We start from the raw sequence: 15,716 nt of genomic DNA, 5'->3' as shown, positions 1-15,716 counted from the left end.
CATTCAGCAAACACCTGGCTGAGTTGGAAAACATGACCGGCCCAACCTTCCTATTGGCACCAATTGAAGCTGTCAGCTCTCGGCTTGTCACCAGTTGCACTGGGAGGCCCCGGGCAGCCACAAGAGCCCTAATTAGGCAGAAATGACACTTCTACAACTGACCTGCCAGGACCTTTGGCAAACCATTTAACATCATTAGTTAACATTTTTAAAAAGTGTGAATGTAAATGAACAGCCAGTGGCTTTCAATGGAGTTTGTTGGTGGCATCCCCCCCTACACCCCCCCGCCCCCCAGCTCACTCTTTCTCTTTTTACATGAATAGTCCACTTGTTTCCTCCAGAATTGGAGGGAGGCACTGGGCAAGAAGGAAGAAGAGGACCAGTTCTCTGTGGGGAGAGACATGTTAAAGCATAAACAAGCTTGGAGGAGCCCGAGACCATCCCTTCCTGCCTCAGGACAGGCCTGAACTCTCACACGCAAGCCCCCAGAGCCAGCGGAGCCCGGGCAGGGAGGGACAGGAGTGCGCCCAGCCAGGTCCCGCTCTGCAGCTGTGCTGGGGAGTGTAGATGTCCACTGTTGCCCATTTTCCAAGCTCTGAGTAGGTGGGAAACAATCTCAATTCCCGACTCAAGGGTGCTTCTGAAATACTCTTGCTCTCACGCCTCTTACCACTCGTTAGCGCTCTGAATGACCAGATGTTCTGCAGTGGTTTGGCAAATATCTTGCATGTGCTATAGGGTAACTGTACCAGCTAGAAATGGGCCTCATCGCTCTCCAAAGGAATGAAATCTGCTGGGGGCTGGGGCTGCGGGGGGGTGGGGGTGGGACAACTTCCGACGCCAGTTTGGTACTTGCACAAATCCATTCCTTCCCTACCTGAAGCTGGTATTTCCCACCTGGAGTCACACTTCACTTTGCTCTTCGCTGCGCACCCACAGAGTCCGTACACGCCAACACTCTCCATCTGTAGGAAGGGGGAGAAGAGTTTCACTGTGAAAATGTCCCTTGGTCTGCTTCTGCACCACTCTCAAAGCGTGTGTGTTCGCGCTGGGAGACAGGTGGAAGAGGCCGCACAGGGTAGAAGGGAAGCAGAAAGGTAACGGTGGGCAGCAGAGGGGTCAGCTTCCTCAGGGCCTTTGCACTTATCACCCACTAGTTTGTGCCCTGGGGCAAGGTGCTTTGTGCTGAGTCTCAGATGTTTTCATCTGTAAGACCAAGGTAATGCCTTACTACCTCCAGTGGGGAAAAAGAACAGATGGAACATATCATGTGAGCCGGAAGGCCCCATGGAAAGGCAAGGATTTCCAGACCTTTGAGAGCTGCCAAAACTGAGGTGTGATGCCAGGTTCTCAGCTTAGTGAGACTCTGTCCTCTTGCTTCTCAAGAGAGACTAGACAAAGCCACTATACCACCAGCACATGCCAGATCGCTCCCTGCCCCCCCGCCCCGCCCTACCTCCACTCCAGCTTATTCTCCAAAGGGCTGTAAGTACCACAAAGACAAATGCATGGGTGCAAGACCAATTCCTAAAACCCATGGTGCCATCAGCGCTTTGGCCTCTCTGCTGGGTCCTAAGCAGTAGGGGAGGGGAGGCACATCTGTCTATCTCTGGATTTCCAGAAGTCCCTACGACAGTGGTGGGGACACAGTAGATGCCCAGCAAAGGTTTACTGCGTCGAAATGCTGTGCATCTTCCAGACATGTGCTGACAGCAGCGGGAATGTGTGCTTTACTAAGGCAGCCCAGAGCCCAAACTGGGAGAGCCTGACTTGCCCCCCCCCCCCCAATTAAGAAAGAGTCCAATCAAGCCTGCAATGCAGCATGTGGCGGCGAATGCCTGCGAGGTAGCAGTAAGAGAGAGAGAACTGAAAGAAAACAATCTTAGTTTGGAGCAGAAAGAGGGAGAAAATACTGGAAAACGTCCTTAATAACAGTAAATGGGAAAGGGAGAGAAGAGCTCCTCGTGATGGAGTATTTAGTGCTTTTAAGCTAAATACCTCAGCATATTAAGCAAATAGAGAAAAGCCAGCTAGAAGATGTCAGCAAATTGAACCAAACGGTGCTCAGAAAGCTCAGAAAGCCGATAGGAGGTGTCTGGGTTTGACCCCTTTTCCCATCACATGCCTGGTCTGCGCCCGCGTGTTTAGTGTTGCTTCTCCTCTCCAGCTGCGGGGCTTATTGAAAAGCTCTTGCTCCCTGCCTGGTTTTGGCACATTTTCTGCAGGTGCCTCCTACTGTGGCCACAATGGGCTGCTCGGGAGGTTTAGACCTGTCAACAGCTCCGGGGGAGGGGGCGGCGGCGGCGGAGGGAGCGCAGCCGTCGTCTTAAAGGGCCAGTGACACCGTGCGCCGCAGAGCCAGCCGCACTGGCACCTGCTAATGAGATGAATCCCTTCTCCCGCTCGCTCTTTCTCTCTTTCACGATTTAACTTGATCGTTTTGGCCCCTCTCTGGACAGGGAATTGCTCTGTTGATAATATAAAGTAATTGCCTGTGAAACATTTCTCCGCAACAACTACTCCCTTCCCTGGCTGAAAATGTCACAGCAATTGAAAGCTCTTAGCCCAGTTCAAGAAGGAGGTTGCTCGGGAGAATGGTCTTTGCATAGGTCTCCAAGCACTCGCGGGTTCCCAGAGTTGCAAGTTCTTGGTGTGTCTACTCGATTTTTAAGACAGAGACTGCTCCCTCCTGTAGCTCAGGAGGATGTTGTGTGTGATTGTGGACAACTAACCGGACTAAAAACTCCCCGCAACGCCAGAATGAGATGGAGTTGGTTCAGGGAAAGACATTATTTTCTTCACCACCGTGCCATTCTTGTCTCAGAAACCCGAATTCCGAGGGATGGCTGGCTACATGGGTCAGAGGGATTTAGGAGAGCCTCTGCGTTCTCCTCCTATAAGGAGAAGGTATCTTTGTCTAGGAGGGAGTGGGGGCCTTGGTTTTCCATAGTGGAAATCGATGCTCTAATTGTTTAAGGTTTGCTGATGTATTTTTTTCAGACCTGTCACTTGGCGGCAGCAGTGACACACTGTGGGAGTGGGTACGACACACTTGCGTTTTCATAAATACTTTATTAGTCATTGCCACGCCAACGTGGGGAGTAATTCACCTGGAGAAAAAAAAAAAATCACTTTGTCGTAGGCATGCACCCGCCAGCAAAATAAACACTGGTTAGTGACGGTTTCATTTTCCTCTGACAGGTGAAAGCCTCAGTCTCTATCTGAGGGAAAGAGAGAAACTTTTTGCCTTTTAATTGGTGAGAAGCACAACTTGCTAAATGAGAGCCTGCCGCGTTACTAATTCGGGAACAAAGCCTCAGGTGACTCACCTTCCAACCGGATGAGCCCTGAATATTTTTTGTAGCAGATGAAGTAAGGGAGGCAGACATGTTTATAATGGTAATTTATCAGAAGGCAAAAACATCCGCCTGCTTACTTGACAAACTAGGGTATAGAGAACGCAGCTACCAAAAGGCCATTTAAAATGATAAATCTGAGGAAAGCCACAGAACTTTATCCAGCTAAACCTCTGAGAGGCCGCGGTATGAGATCCACAACCCAAAACAGGTGCCGCACTTTTTTTCTCGGAATTTAGGAATTTTAGACTTTACATTTTTAAGTCTTGTAATACTGTCAGAATATGCCAGATATTCAGTTGGGACAATTACACATATTATACCAAAATAACCATACTAACTGTATATCATAAATGGTATTTTTCCTTTACCCATAACAAAGAGGATTTTAAAAATATTTAATTTAAGCTTATTAAATAAATTGATTCCTGAATAAAAGAATTATGTTGACAGCTTTTTGCCAGCAACTAGATGTTTTTCTATTTGCTTAGATGAAGGTGTGTGTGTGTGTGTGTGTGTGTGTGTATAAAATGACGGTGTGGAACTAAATGACCCAAAAGCTCTGCGTGGTTCTATGATTTTCTTATCTATAAAGACGATTCCTATCACGGAAACACAGAAGCAGTAAATATAACCACACAGTTATTTCCAACAGCTTTGCCTATTGGACAGGCGGTCAATGGGTTAAGTCCCTATAGCCACAACTAGGAGAGCCTGGACCACCAGGGCTGGAATCCCAAACCCCCTTGCAAAAGATGGCCCAGGAAGCAGGAATGTGAGGAAGGTGGCCCTGGGGTGTGTGTGTGTGGGGGGGGTGTTTGCTGCTGGTGCTCGGGCTGGTGTCCTCCGCATGAACTCCCAGAGCGAGCCTGAGTAGACAGTGTGAAGAGGGGAGAAAAAGAATGTGTGAAGAGGACAAAAACAAGTGAAACAAGCACACGGTCAGTGGAAAGAACGTCCCCGCTGACAGCAGCCCCAGCACTGGCTTCACTTTTGCGTCCTCCTTTTTCATATGTCTGCACACAATGTAAGAGGTCTGAACAGAATTCCAAAGTGCAGAGACAGCAAAATGGGGATTTACGTCTCCTTGCTCCTGCGGATCCTCGCAGCACTTCTGAAACCACCTGACTGCACAAGGTAGAAATTAACCTTGGGTGACGTGTTTGAACTTTGCACTAAACAGCATTTGTTAAGATGGTGGGCATGTGTTTAAGAAGAAAAGAACGTATTTTAAAATGCTGCATGATTCCTGTGTCTGTGCGTACCTAACTGGTGAAATGTTCACACCAGCAGTGAGAGCTGTACCCCGGGGCTAAAATGTGATTGTTCTCTAGGGTAAAAGCTAACATTCTTCATAATCAGATCTGTGTATGTACTTACGTCGTGAAAGCCACAGACATTTATTTCAGCCTGAGACCCTTTGTTTATTTAGTGTTTGCTGTATTTGCTACTGCTATGTATTCCCTAAAAGTTAACACCCAGAAATGTTAAGATCCTTTATACCCCAATAAAAAGTTCACATCAAGCGCAACAGGACCTGTTGAAATGTCTGTATTCCAGATAGAAGGGCACTTAACTTTCCAGTTTGAAAATGATGTCAATTTAAAATCTGCTTTATAGCTCCTGAATTAACAGAACCACCGGCTAAGGGAAGAAAAAGATTTTGCTCTTTCTTCCCTCGGTGGAATGTACAGGCTCATTCTCAGTCAACACTGAACCCGCAAGGTTTGTGAGGACATCAGACAACTCGGAAGCCATCTAGGCAGACTTCACCCCTTCCCTGCCCCCACGAAGAGCTGGGTTCCACTTTGTTTCTTACAATTTTCTTAGAATTACATGCTGCCAAGTTTCCTTTTCTTCTGAAAGTCAGAAAGCACTAAGTAGCCAAGAAACGATACCATACTCTCTCTCTCCAGTTTGCGTAACACAGGATTACAGTCCCTTTCCTCCAATCCAAGCCTTCCAGAGTTCAGCTTAGTTTAAAAGATCCAACTGAGACAGATGCACTTGAGAATCAACACAAAGATGACTGACCCAAAGGACAAGCTGCAGACACCAGCCATTAAAAACCTGACAATTTTACCTACATATCTTGTGAAAAATAGACAGGATAAGCCAGCGCAAGGTGTATATGCTGAAGTCCAAATTAGGAGAGCGAGGGGATGTTTCTCAGAAACAGGGTGATCAGAGGGGCTGATCCTGATGTGGTACCTGAGCCTTTGCCCCAGAGGATACAGGCTCTGCGTGTGACATTTTCCGACCCACCAGCAAGGGTCAAATTTTGTGCCAAGCTGCGTTGCATTTGTTTCTTAGCATCAGGACTCGAAAAGAGCATAAAAAGTTCAAGGCTTGTCCCTAGTGAGTTAGAGTCATGTACTAGGGAAGGTAAAATGGTGATTTTTAGTAAAAAAAAAAAAAAAAAAACCAACACATGGTGATTCCTCCTATTCTCATATCATAAATAATACATGGATATAAAGTCTATTACAAATACAAATGAAAAGTTCTGTAAATTTTCAATGCCTGGTTTTGATTGCATTTCCTGCTTTTGCATTTAGAATTGTCTCAAGAGAAGACAACTAGTTTCCAACAACAGATTTATAAGAAATGTGCAAAAATTATTTACTGAACAGATATTTTTCTTGCAATGGTCTTAGTCAAGAATTCAAAATGCCTGGATTTTCAGTAAAGTAATAGAATATGATACATAGGACAATATACATTCTAAAGCTTATAAATTGATACCCACATGTTATAGTTATTTAAAATATGATACTTTATTTTTTTTTAAGATTTTATTTATTTATTTGATAGAGAGAAATCACAAGTAGATGGAGAGGCAGGCAGAGAGAGAGAGAGAGGGAAGCAGGCTCCCTGCTGAGCAGAGAGCCCCATGCGGGACTCGATCCCAGGACCCTGAGATCATGGCCTGAGCCGAAGGCAGCAGCTTAACCCACTGAGCCACCCAGGCGCCCCAAAATATGATACTTTAAAACAAGAGTTGTTTTTGTTCTTACTCCACAAACATAGTCTTTGATTCTTGCTCTATAAAATACAGTCTTTGAGGCTGTATTCTCAAAATCAGTACATAAGCCTTACTTTCCTCCTGCATACTGTCAGCTCGGCTAGCAAAAAAAAAAGAAAGCATTTAAGGATTAGACAGCCAAAGTTTAGGTCAGATCCACAAGTTAATAAAAATTCCAACAAGTCTATTACAAAACTGTCATCATCAAGACAGCATGGTACTGGCACAAAAACAGACACATAGGTCAATGGAACAGAATAGAGAGCTCAGAAATAGACCCTCAACTCTATGGTCAACTAATCTTCGACAAAGCAGGAAAGAATGTCCAATGGAAAAAAGACAGCCTCTTCAATAAATGGTGTTGGGAAAATTGGACAGCCACATGCAGAAAAATGAAATTGGACCATTTCCTTACACCACACACGAAAATAGACTCAAAATAGATGAAGGACCTCAATGTGAGAAAGGAATCCATCAAAATCCTTGAGGAGAACACAGGCAGCAACCTCTTCGACCTCAGCCGCAGCAACATCTTCCTAGGAACATCGCCAAAGGCAAGGGAAGTAAGGGCAAAAATGAACTATTGGGATTTCATCAAGATCAAAAGCTTTTGCACAGCAAAGGAAACAGTTAATAAAACCAAAAGACAACTGACAGAATGGGAGAAGATATTTGAAAACAACATATCAGATAAAGGGCTAGTGTCCAAAATCTATAAAGAACTTAGCAAACTCAACACCCAAAGAACAAATAATCCAATCAAGAAATGGGAAGAAGACATGAACAGACATTTCTGCAAAGAAGACATCCAGATGGCCAACAGACACATGAAAATGTGCTCCACATCACTCGGCATCAGGGAAATACAATCAAAACCACAATGAGATATCACCTCACACAAGTCAGAATGGCTAAAATTAACAAGTCAGGAAATGACAGATGCTGGCGAGGATGCGAAGAAAGGGGAACCCTCCTACACTGTTGGTGGGAATGCAGGCTGGTGCAACCACTTTAGAAAACATCATGGAGGTTCCTCAAAATGTCGAAAATAGAACTACCCTATGACCCAGCAATTGCACTACTGGGTATTTACCCTAAAGATACAAACACAGTGATCCGAAGGGGCACGTGCACCCGAATGTTTATAGCAGCAGTGTCTACAATAGCCAAACTATGGAAAGAACCTAGATGTCCATCCACAGATGAATGGATCAAGAAGATGTGGTATATATATACACAATGGAATACTATGCAGCCATCAAAAGAAATGAAATCTTGCCATTTGTGACGACATGGATGGAACTAGAGGGTATCATGCTTAGCGAAATAAGTCAATTGGAGAAAGACAACTATCATATGATCTCCTTGATATAAGGAAGTGGAGATGCAACATGGGGGGTTAAGGGGGTAGGAGAAGAACAAATGAAAGAAGACGGGATTGGGAGGGAGACAAACCATAAGTGACTCTTAATCTCACAAACCAAACTGAGGGTAGCTGGGGGGAGGGGGGTTGGGAGAGGGTGGTGGGGTAATGGACACTGGGGAGGGTGTGTGCTATGGTGAGTGCTGTGAAGTGTGTAAACCTGGCAATTCACAGACCTGTACCCCTGGGGATAAAAATATATTATATGTTTATAAAAAATAAAATATTTTAAAAAATACAAAAAAAAATCCAACAAGTGTTGGCATGGGATAATTTTATGGCCAAAAGACATTTGTTACTAGTTCTCTCAAACAGGAACTCTACTTTTAATGCTGTAGAAGTAGAAAAATTCTTTAGGAGGCAGAGATAACTCACATTAACTGAGATGCTCTTTGCTAGAAATTCTCTGCCTCATGAGTTTGGTACACAGTCCTCTCTAGTTTCAAATTCCCATAAAGGTCCTAAGCCTAGAGTGCAAATATTTGGTCATGAACTTTAGGAAAGATGATTACTGAGAATGGCTCCAGGATATTTTAAATCACCTGGCTGTTCATAAATCAACTCAGATTTTTACAACAGTCTAACAGTAGCTGCTGGACAAGGGTAGCTCCTTCTGGGAGTTTGGCCAGTTCCCACCAACAGGGCCAGTGGCGGGGGCGGGGGGGGATCCTCGGTGACCCTGTGGCTTCCTTTGGCCATTTCTCTGTGCACACAAAAAGAAGAGGAGACCAGGGCAGGCACCCAGAAACTTCAATTTCAACCTCACTTGGCCTCGGTTTTTTATTTCAAGTGAAAGTTCCCTTGCACAAAATCATCCCAATACGCATCACTCTTTACTCCTGAGCACATCTGTGTTAGATTCTCTTGTACTTCCCTTTTCTTTCCCATCTCCAAACTGTACCACTTAAAGATGGTTATGCTGACTGTAGCCCAAGCAGAAGACAGGCATTATTAAATACATATTAAAATTATTTCCACTTTAGAAATGACATTTTAGACTTTCATCCTCTCTTTCTCCTTAAGTATTAATGGAAAAACATTGTTTTTCTAAGAAACTAATTCTGATCATTACCGCTTTTATTTCTACAATACCCACCTACAGTTTTGAATGCACAGTCACAAAATATAAGTGGAATTTAATTAAAAACCAGATCTACTGTCCCCTGTTAACATATAATTCTGTGTATTTTTTAATTATGCAAAAATTTAATACATTAGATTGGCATTAGAGATTCATTCACAAACATCACTTTAAATAATTTTGGAAGTGTATAGGGCTCCAATGGTAGTACTTTATATATGATTGTCATATATAAAAGTGATGCAATTAAAGCAAATCCATCCTGAAAAATTTGCCTAAAATGATTTTGCTAAAAATTCCTGGAAATTTACTCCCTAAAATTACTCCCACAAAAGAACTAATTCTCATCTGCATCTATGACTATAATATTTTAAAAAAAAATTCAAGAAACAAAAAGTCTCAAATATTATAAACATGATCCCCAAAAATGGCAAATCAAGGAAGAAAAAGAAAACAAATATGACCCTACATTTTGCCAACACCAAATGTCAAAACTCAAGTCCTAAATTTTTGACAACTGAAAGTTTCTAAATTCCCCAAATAATGTTTGACATTTTACCATTACCATAAGATTCATGACCAGGCCCGTAGAAATCATCAGTTATAAAGGCACAGAGTATTTTGATTTCACTAATAAGAAATAGATAATTCCTCTTAAGTAGATTAACTTAAAGCACAGGAAGCTAAACTCCCCTGCAATCAAGTTCTTCAGTTTAATTACAAAAGTCAAACAATTTATTGGCTTTCATTCAAGTGCAACAACGAAATAGAAGGGCATACCACTCTCGGGGGACAGGAAACTAACCAAATCAATGTCTGCAGCAGTTACAGAGAAAACATTTTCAGCCATAACTTAATAAAACATCTTACTGGTCCTCTTACTGGGATTTCTCCTCTCTTTCTTCTTTGCTGCCCCCTACATGGGAAAGATGTTTAACATTTCCTTCATTTGCAATAAATGCAATTCCTATAGTTATTTTGCTGCTGTTATATTAAGAAGTACACATTGGAAAACCTGGCCTTTGTAGGGTATTTTATATGTATTCATTTTGCTTTATTAGCCTGTAATTAGGTCACAGAAATACTCTTAAGTTTATCTACTTCTACAAAGTTAGAGAAGTATCTATTCAAAAATGGCAAAATAGCTTGCTTTAAAGAATTCCTTTGGCCTGATTCTCCCCCCCCTTTTTTTACTATTTAATCTCACTGGATAATTGCCCCACTCCCCATTTCATTCTGCATATATAGAAATTGTGTGTCTATATCCTGAAAAATACCAATTAAACTGCCAGCAAGAGCATCTCCAACAGTATCTTTTGGTTTTCAGTGTCAAAGCCCTCACAACAAATGACCGGAAGGCTAGATCTAAAAGAGCCTTTGACAGGATGCCAGCTTTGAACACTCACATTACAACCATGGCTCCAGCTTTCTGCTTTATTTGGAAAACAAGAGAGAAATAATGCACCAACTCTATAATTTTGAGCAAATGGTAAAGGTTAAAACAAAAGTGATAGATTACCAGGAGGTCTGATTATCTTAAAAGGTCAGTAATATTGTTTTTAAAGGGTGGGGGAGGTCCCCTTATCATTTAATTCAGTTCCTCCTGAATTCCTCTACAAAGCTAAATTAAGGTTTTCAGACAAACACAGCAAAACTCTAAAAATGTTATTTTCCTTCTCCTTAATTTCTTTGGTAATAATGACATCCTTTACTATGTGTTGGGCAGAGTGGGAAGAAGTTTCCATGGATTTTTAAATTTAATCTCATAGCAATCCTATGACATTGAAAATATTGGGTGATGAGCAAATGGGCTCAGAGAGGTCAAGTAACTTTTACAAGGTCATACAGCTGGGAACTGGAAGAACCAGGGCTTGAACCCATATGGTCTGGTTCCAAGGCTCAACACTTCTTAGCAGTATCCACTATCAAATCATTCCTGGGGGAAGCCTTATCCATTCAGTATCTGACACGATCCATGAAAAAATCTCTTAGAGCAGAGGTTCTCAATCTAGGCTCCACATTAATATCATACACATTAAAAAAAAAAAAAAATACCTCTGTGTGTGCCCCATCCCTGGAGATTCCAATTTAATAGGTCTGGGGTAGGGCCCAGGTATCAGTGTTTTTTAATACTACAACAGTGAATAGATAACCCTCCTCTTCCTGGTGCTTAAATTTTAACAGAGTTTAGACCTCACCAGAATCTAGTAGAATCCCCAAGTGACTCTACTGTGCAGCCCAGACTGAGAACCGGTGACCCAGAGCTTCACACCATTTACCCAGGCTCCTTTCTCTTTTCTCCTTCTCCTCTGTGAACTCCTTTCAAAGCTGAGTTGTGAGCAACTCAACTGGCTTCTTCCAGAAAGGATGGCCAAGCCCCTAGCAATCACAGGCATGAGACCGCAGGATCTGACTACAAAACTTCCAGATTTGACAGGCAGAGGAGCACAGTGGTAGCAGGCGTCCGGGCGGGGGGTCGGGGGGGGTCGGGTTGCATGCCGCTGGAGTCCACTGGGCCTGAGTTCAAATTCCAACTCCACCATTTGCTAACTGTGTCCACCTTGGGCTAACCGCTTACCTTTTGTGGTGGTTTTGCAGATTCAATGAGATGATACAAGGAAAACCCCAGGCAGATAAAAGTTCTCCAGCAATGGTAGTTGTTGCCCTGGTTTTTGTTTTTCTAGCACAGAGGTAATGACTACTGCTGGGAGACATTGGTAATTAAAAAATCAAACTACAAAAAAAACACGTTTTATTATTAGTCAAATCATTCCTACTCTTATTACTTAGCATTTAATTTACAGCTCTTTATATTACAATTAGCTTGGCAATCCTATTTCTCATTCCTGACAACTGGGAGAGGAGGGGTAACATTATTAATCCCATTTTCTAGATGAGGAAAAGGCAACATTTCCATCTATTCTGTCTCCAGTTTCTATGACTCTATGATTAAAGGCACCTGCAATCATGTTCATTAGTTCCCTATGAAAAATGATATTCAACACAGATGTTAAATGCAGGCAAGAATTAACAAGCACTTGATAGCAACGCCAAAATAACATCTAAACAATCACTTCTGAACATTAAAGTCATGGCAAACAAGTTCCAATTTATATAAAGGTGTTGCAGAGGATTAGGGAAAATGAACAAATATATTTTTCTTTATCCTCATTCATTTAGGAAGTACCTGACATGGTTTAGAAATCCTTTTTGAAATGCAGCCTGAAGAATGATTAATTTCCTCCATGAAGCGTCTTCATTTAGCAAATAGGTCTAGGCTAATATGTCCTGATGTTTTATTTTGAATCAGAGCTAAAACAGAAGAGGTCCTGGATGGGGAGACCTGGCGCTGTGGTTCTCAGGCGAGCTCCCTGAGAAGCCTGCGCACTGTGGGCAAGGGGCTCACCGTTCCAAATGTCCACCAAATACACACCCAACACTGAAGAGTGGTTTGCCTATAAACGTAGTCTTTGTCATTTGTATGGAATTTACATGAATGAAATATAATTGCTCCAAACATACTACTGAATGCATACTCACTGCATATAGCCACTATTATATGGGGCGGGGGTCCCCTCAATTTTTTGCTGTTAAAAAGGAATGCTCATTTCCAAAAAGCTTAGGGCAACACTGATCTAGTCCAGCCATTCATTTGGTTGGTGAGGTTTAGATCTTGGGGACAGCTGGGACTCCAATCTGTCTCCTAATTCCCAAATGGCCCTTGTCCAACACCATACATCTCTTCGACTGTGAGCACCCATCCATGGGAAGTCAATAGTCATGGCTATGTCCTCTATCTAAAAGAGGAGAGTATAGTCCTGCCCTCCCTCCCTGGATATGGACTTTCCTTATCTCCTGAACCTTGCTTTTGCCTTCCCTTCCCCTCTACTCCCCTGTTTAAACCTTTAGGGTGAGCAGCACTCAAACCCTTTCAAGCTCTGATGTTCTTTGAGTGCCCCTGGACATTCAGTCTCCATATGAAGTGGAAATACAGTCTCCATGGTACTAAAACAAGGAATGTGAGAAGTATGTATACAGTAGGCATGTACATGAATATATTTTACAGCTAAAACCCCAGAGCTTCTAATATCTACAGAAAATAAGAAAATTGAAATATTCATGAATAGTCATTTTATTTCATCTGAATCTGACAACACTAATAGGATGTTAATAAACCCCTAGCATAACAACTTTTCAAAATGCTTTCACATCTCTTAATGCAGTTTATTGTCCTGATGGCTCACCAGCATGTAAGTGCTAGGATTGAGGGCCACGAGAACTAAGTGCCATGAAGAGAAGAAATGTTCCCTATTTTATTCACTACTGTTTTCCCAGTGCCCAGAACAGCATCTGGCACATGGCAGACATTCAATAAATATTTGTTGATTGAGTGAATGACAGAAGTAAACAGGGATGATGGTCTTAGCTAGTTATTTAGCCTACATATAGTTCTATTTTTAAGAAGACGGGATGACTCTATAGTGGAGCAACTGTGTTTCCAATGACCTTTTCTCAGTCTTTAATTCTCCCTTAATTTCAGTCTTAAACGTGATGTGATATTCTTCCTTCAAATATTGTCATGTAATTGTTCAAAGTTATACAAGTAGTACATTCGTTTTAGGAAAATCAGATACGACTAATATATAAAAAAATAAAATTCCCAATGATCTCACTACCCAAGGACGACACAATGAGTATGCTAAAGTGTACTCTTTCCAATTTTAGTCTAAGCATATGTACCCACGCACATCTGACACAAAACTCTCTGCTTAGACTTCAGATTTGGACCGTTTTCTTTTTTCCTTAAGCCCTTTTGCTTATTGCCCTATTAGAGCACCTGACCCTCCTCCTATGTCCTAAATATATTTCTTCCTCAATATTTAGATCCTTGCTTCAAGAGGATTCCCCCCCTTCTCCCTCCAGAGGATTCATCTATTCTTGTTTCAACTTTAAGTTCCATGTGGATGGGTGATCGCTGGACCATCAGTGCTCCCTTTTCTCTGAGATACCAGTGCTCCACAAGTTCCACACCTCTAAAATCAAACGCATCGTGTTCCTTCCATCAAAACCACATCACTAGTTCACCTATCCCATTTCTATCACTGCAAGAGTACTGTACAGGCCGTCCTCGATGGCATCATCTTTGGTCCCCCAACTCGCGTCCAACCACGCACAGTCATTTCCATCCTTCTTCCTATTTATCTGTCATTCATCTCTCGCCATTCCTACCAGTGCAGTCCAGGCCCTTACATTGACATGATTTTCTACCTGTGTCTCCTGCTTTCTGTATAACTAAACACCCACCCAGCTTACACACTGCTACCAGCTAACTTCCTAAAACACCGTGTCCATCTTGCCCAGCCTACTTTTCCATCCTGATGTCTCATTACTACTGCAAACAAACCCTTGCTCCAGACAGCCTGGTGTATTCGTTATCACTCAATTCCAAATCATTTCCAGTAAAAGTATTTATGAAACATTCATTATGTGTCAAAATCCATTCATTCAGGGGCGCCTGGGTGGCTCAGTGGGTTAAAGCCTCTGCCTTTGGCTCAGGTCATGATCTCAGGGTTCTGGGATCCAGCCCCGCTTTGGGTTCTCTGCTCAGCTGGGAGCCTGCTTCCCTTCCTCTCTCTTTGCCTGCCTCTCTGCCTACTTGTGATCTCTGTCTGTCAAATAAATAAACAAATAAAATCTTTTTAAAAATCCATTCATTCATCCAACATATATTTACTGAGCAATGATTCTGTAAGTTAATACACTGGGGACACAATGGTGAACAAGACTGACCAAGTCACTGTTCTCATGGAACCTAGAGGCCAGTGGGTTATAGATGGGCAACTCCAAAACATGGTGGTCCAATCCCAGAATACTCCCAACCTTCCACTGACGTGTCAAATGAGTCAAAACATCCCCGAGGGCTGAGCTTTGTGGCTCTAAGTGGGGAAGGAGTTCTGAAGAAAGAAAAAGCTGAGTGAGGAGAGCTGGCGTGGAGCACAGCTTCTCTGCAGATGTGAGACACAGCTCAGCACTGAAGGACGGGCGTCCCAGAGAACGGGGTCCCTTCTATCCACGGGGACAGGAGGAAAGGCGCACACATGAAATGGACACAACAGCAGCCACAGCACGGACTTATTTTGTATAAAGGTCCGTTTGACACCTATTCAGCAGGGCACATGGTCCGTCCCTGTGGGCCCAGCCCAGAGGGGTATGTGAAGGTGACTCAGACGGGGCTCCTACCATGGAGGGATTTCCAGCTAGCAAGGGGGATCAGGCAGGCCCATGATGATCTGTCACACCCCAGAAAGTGAGATGTTCCATTAGAGATTCAGAGACAACCCTGAAGGAGTTCAGAAAGAGGTACATGTCTGGGTTCCTAAAACAGCATTTACTGAATCACATATTGTTATACATCTACATGCATCTACTGAAAATACCTATCCTGTTTTAAAGTGTCTTCTCACTCATTTTCTCATTTTATCCTAAGTGACTTGTTTAGCAGGCAAAGTAGATTAGATTGCTTTCCAGATGAGCAAAATACAGCACAGATGTTTTAAGTGATGTGCTCAAGTCAGGAACACACACAGGCAAAAGTAGAACAAGAACACCCTGTCCATCTCGGCCCGTTTCTGCAGAAGTATCTAGAGCAGAGGGCACAAGAAGCTCTCTGATTGCGTAGGACACGTAGCAGGTGTAATGAAGCCAAGTAGGCAGCTGGATTTAAAAGGGCAGGACTGAGGCAGCCTCTGAAGGTGCAAGAGAAGGGATGTGACCCAATGAAGTCTCGCATTCCCGCTTTTCCTTCTCAGGTCTTGCCTGTATCATTGCCCA

General features: G+C 42.9%; 1 protein-coding gene across 2 annotated transcripts in view; it reads right to left on the bottom strand.

The window, feature by feature from the left end:
• Window positions 1-15,716, bottom strand: part of HSPA12A (heat shock protein family A (Hsp70) member 12A) — a 155,464-nt gene that overhangs the window by 138,897 nt on the left and 851 nt on the right. For both annotated transcript variants that reach the window (XM_059173067.1, XM_059173068.1), the window contains exon 2: window positions 878-965. In XM_059173067.1, the coding sequence (XP_059029050.1) occupies window positions 878-965 (88 nt within the window). The remainder of the gene's footprint in view (window positions 1-877; window positions 966-15,716) is intronic.

This window comes from Mustela lutreola, chromosome 4, assembly GCF_030435805.1.
Source record: "Mustela lutreola isolate mMusLut2 chromosome 4, mMusLut2.pri, whole genome shotgun sequence".
NCBI classification, from domain to species: Eukaryota; Metazoa; Chordata; class Mammalia; order Carnivora; family Mustelidae; genus Mustela; species Mustela lutreola.
The sequence above is the reverse complement of the archived record's forward strand: the minus strand, read 5'-3'. Positions and strand labels throughout refer to the sequence as shown.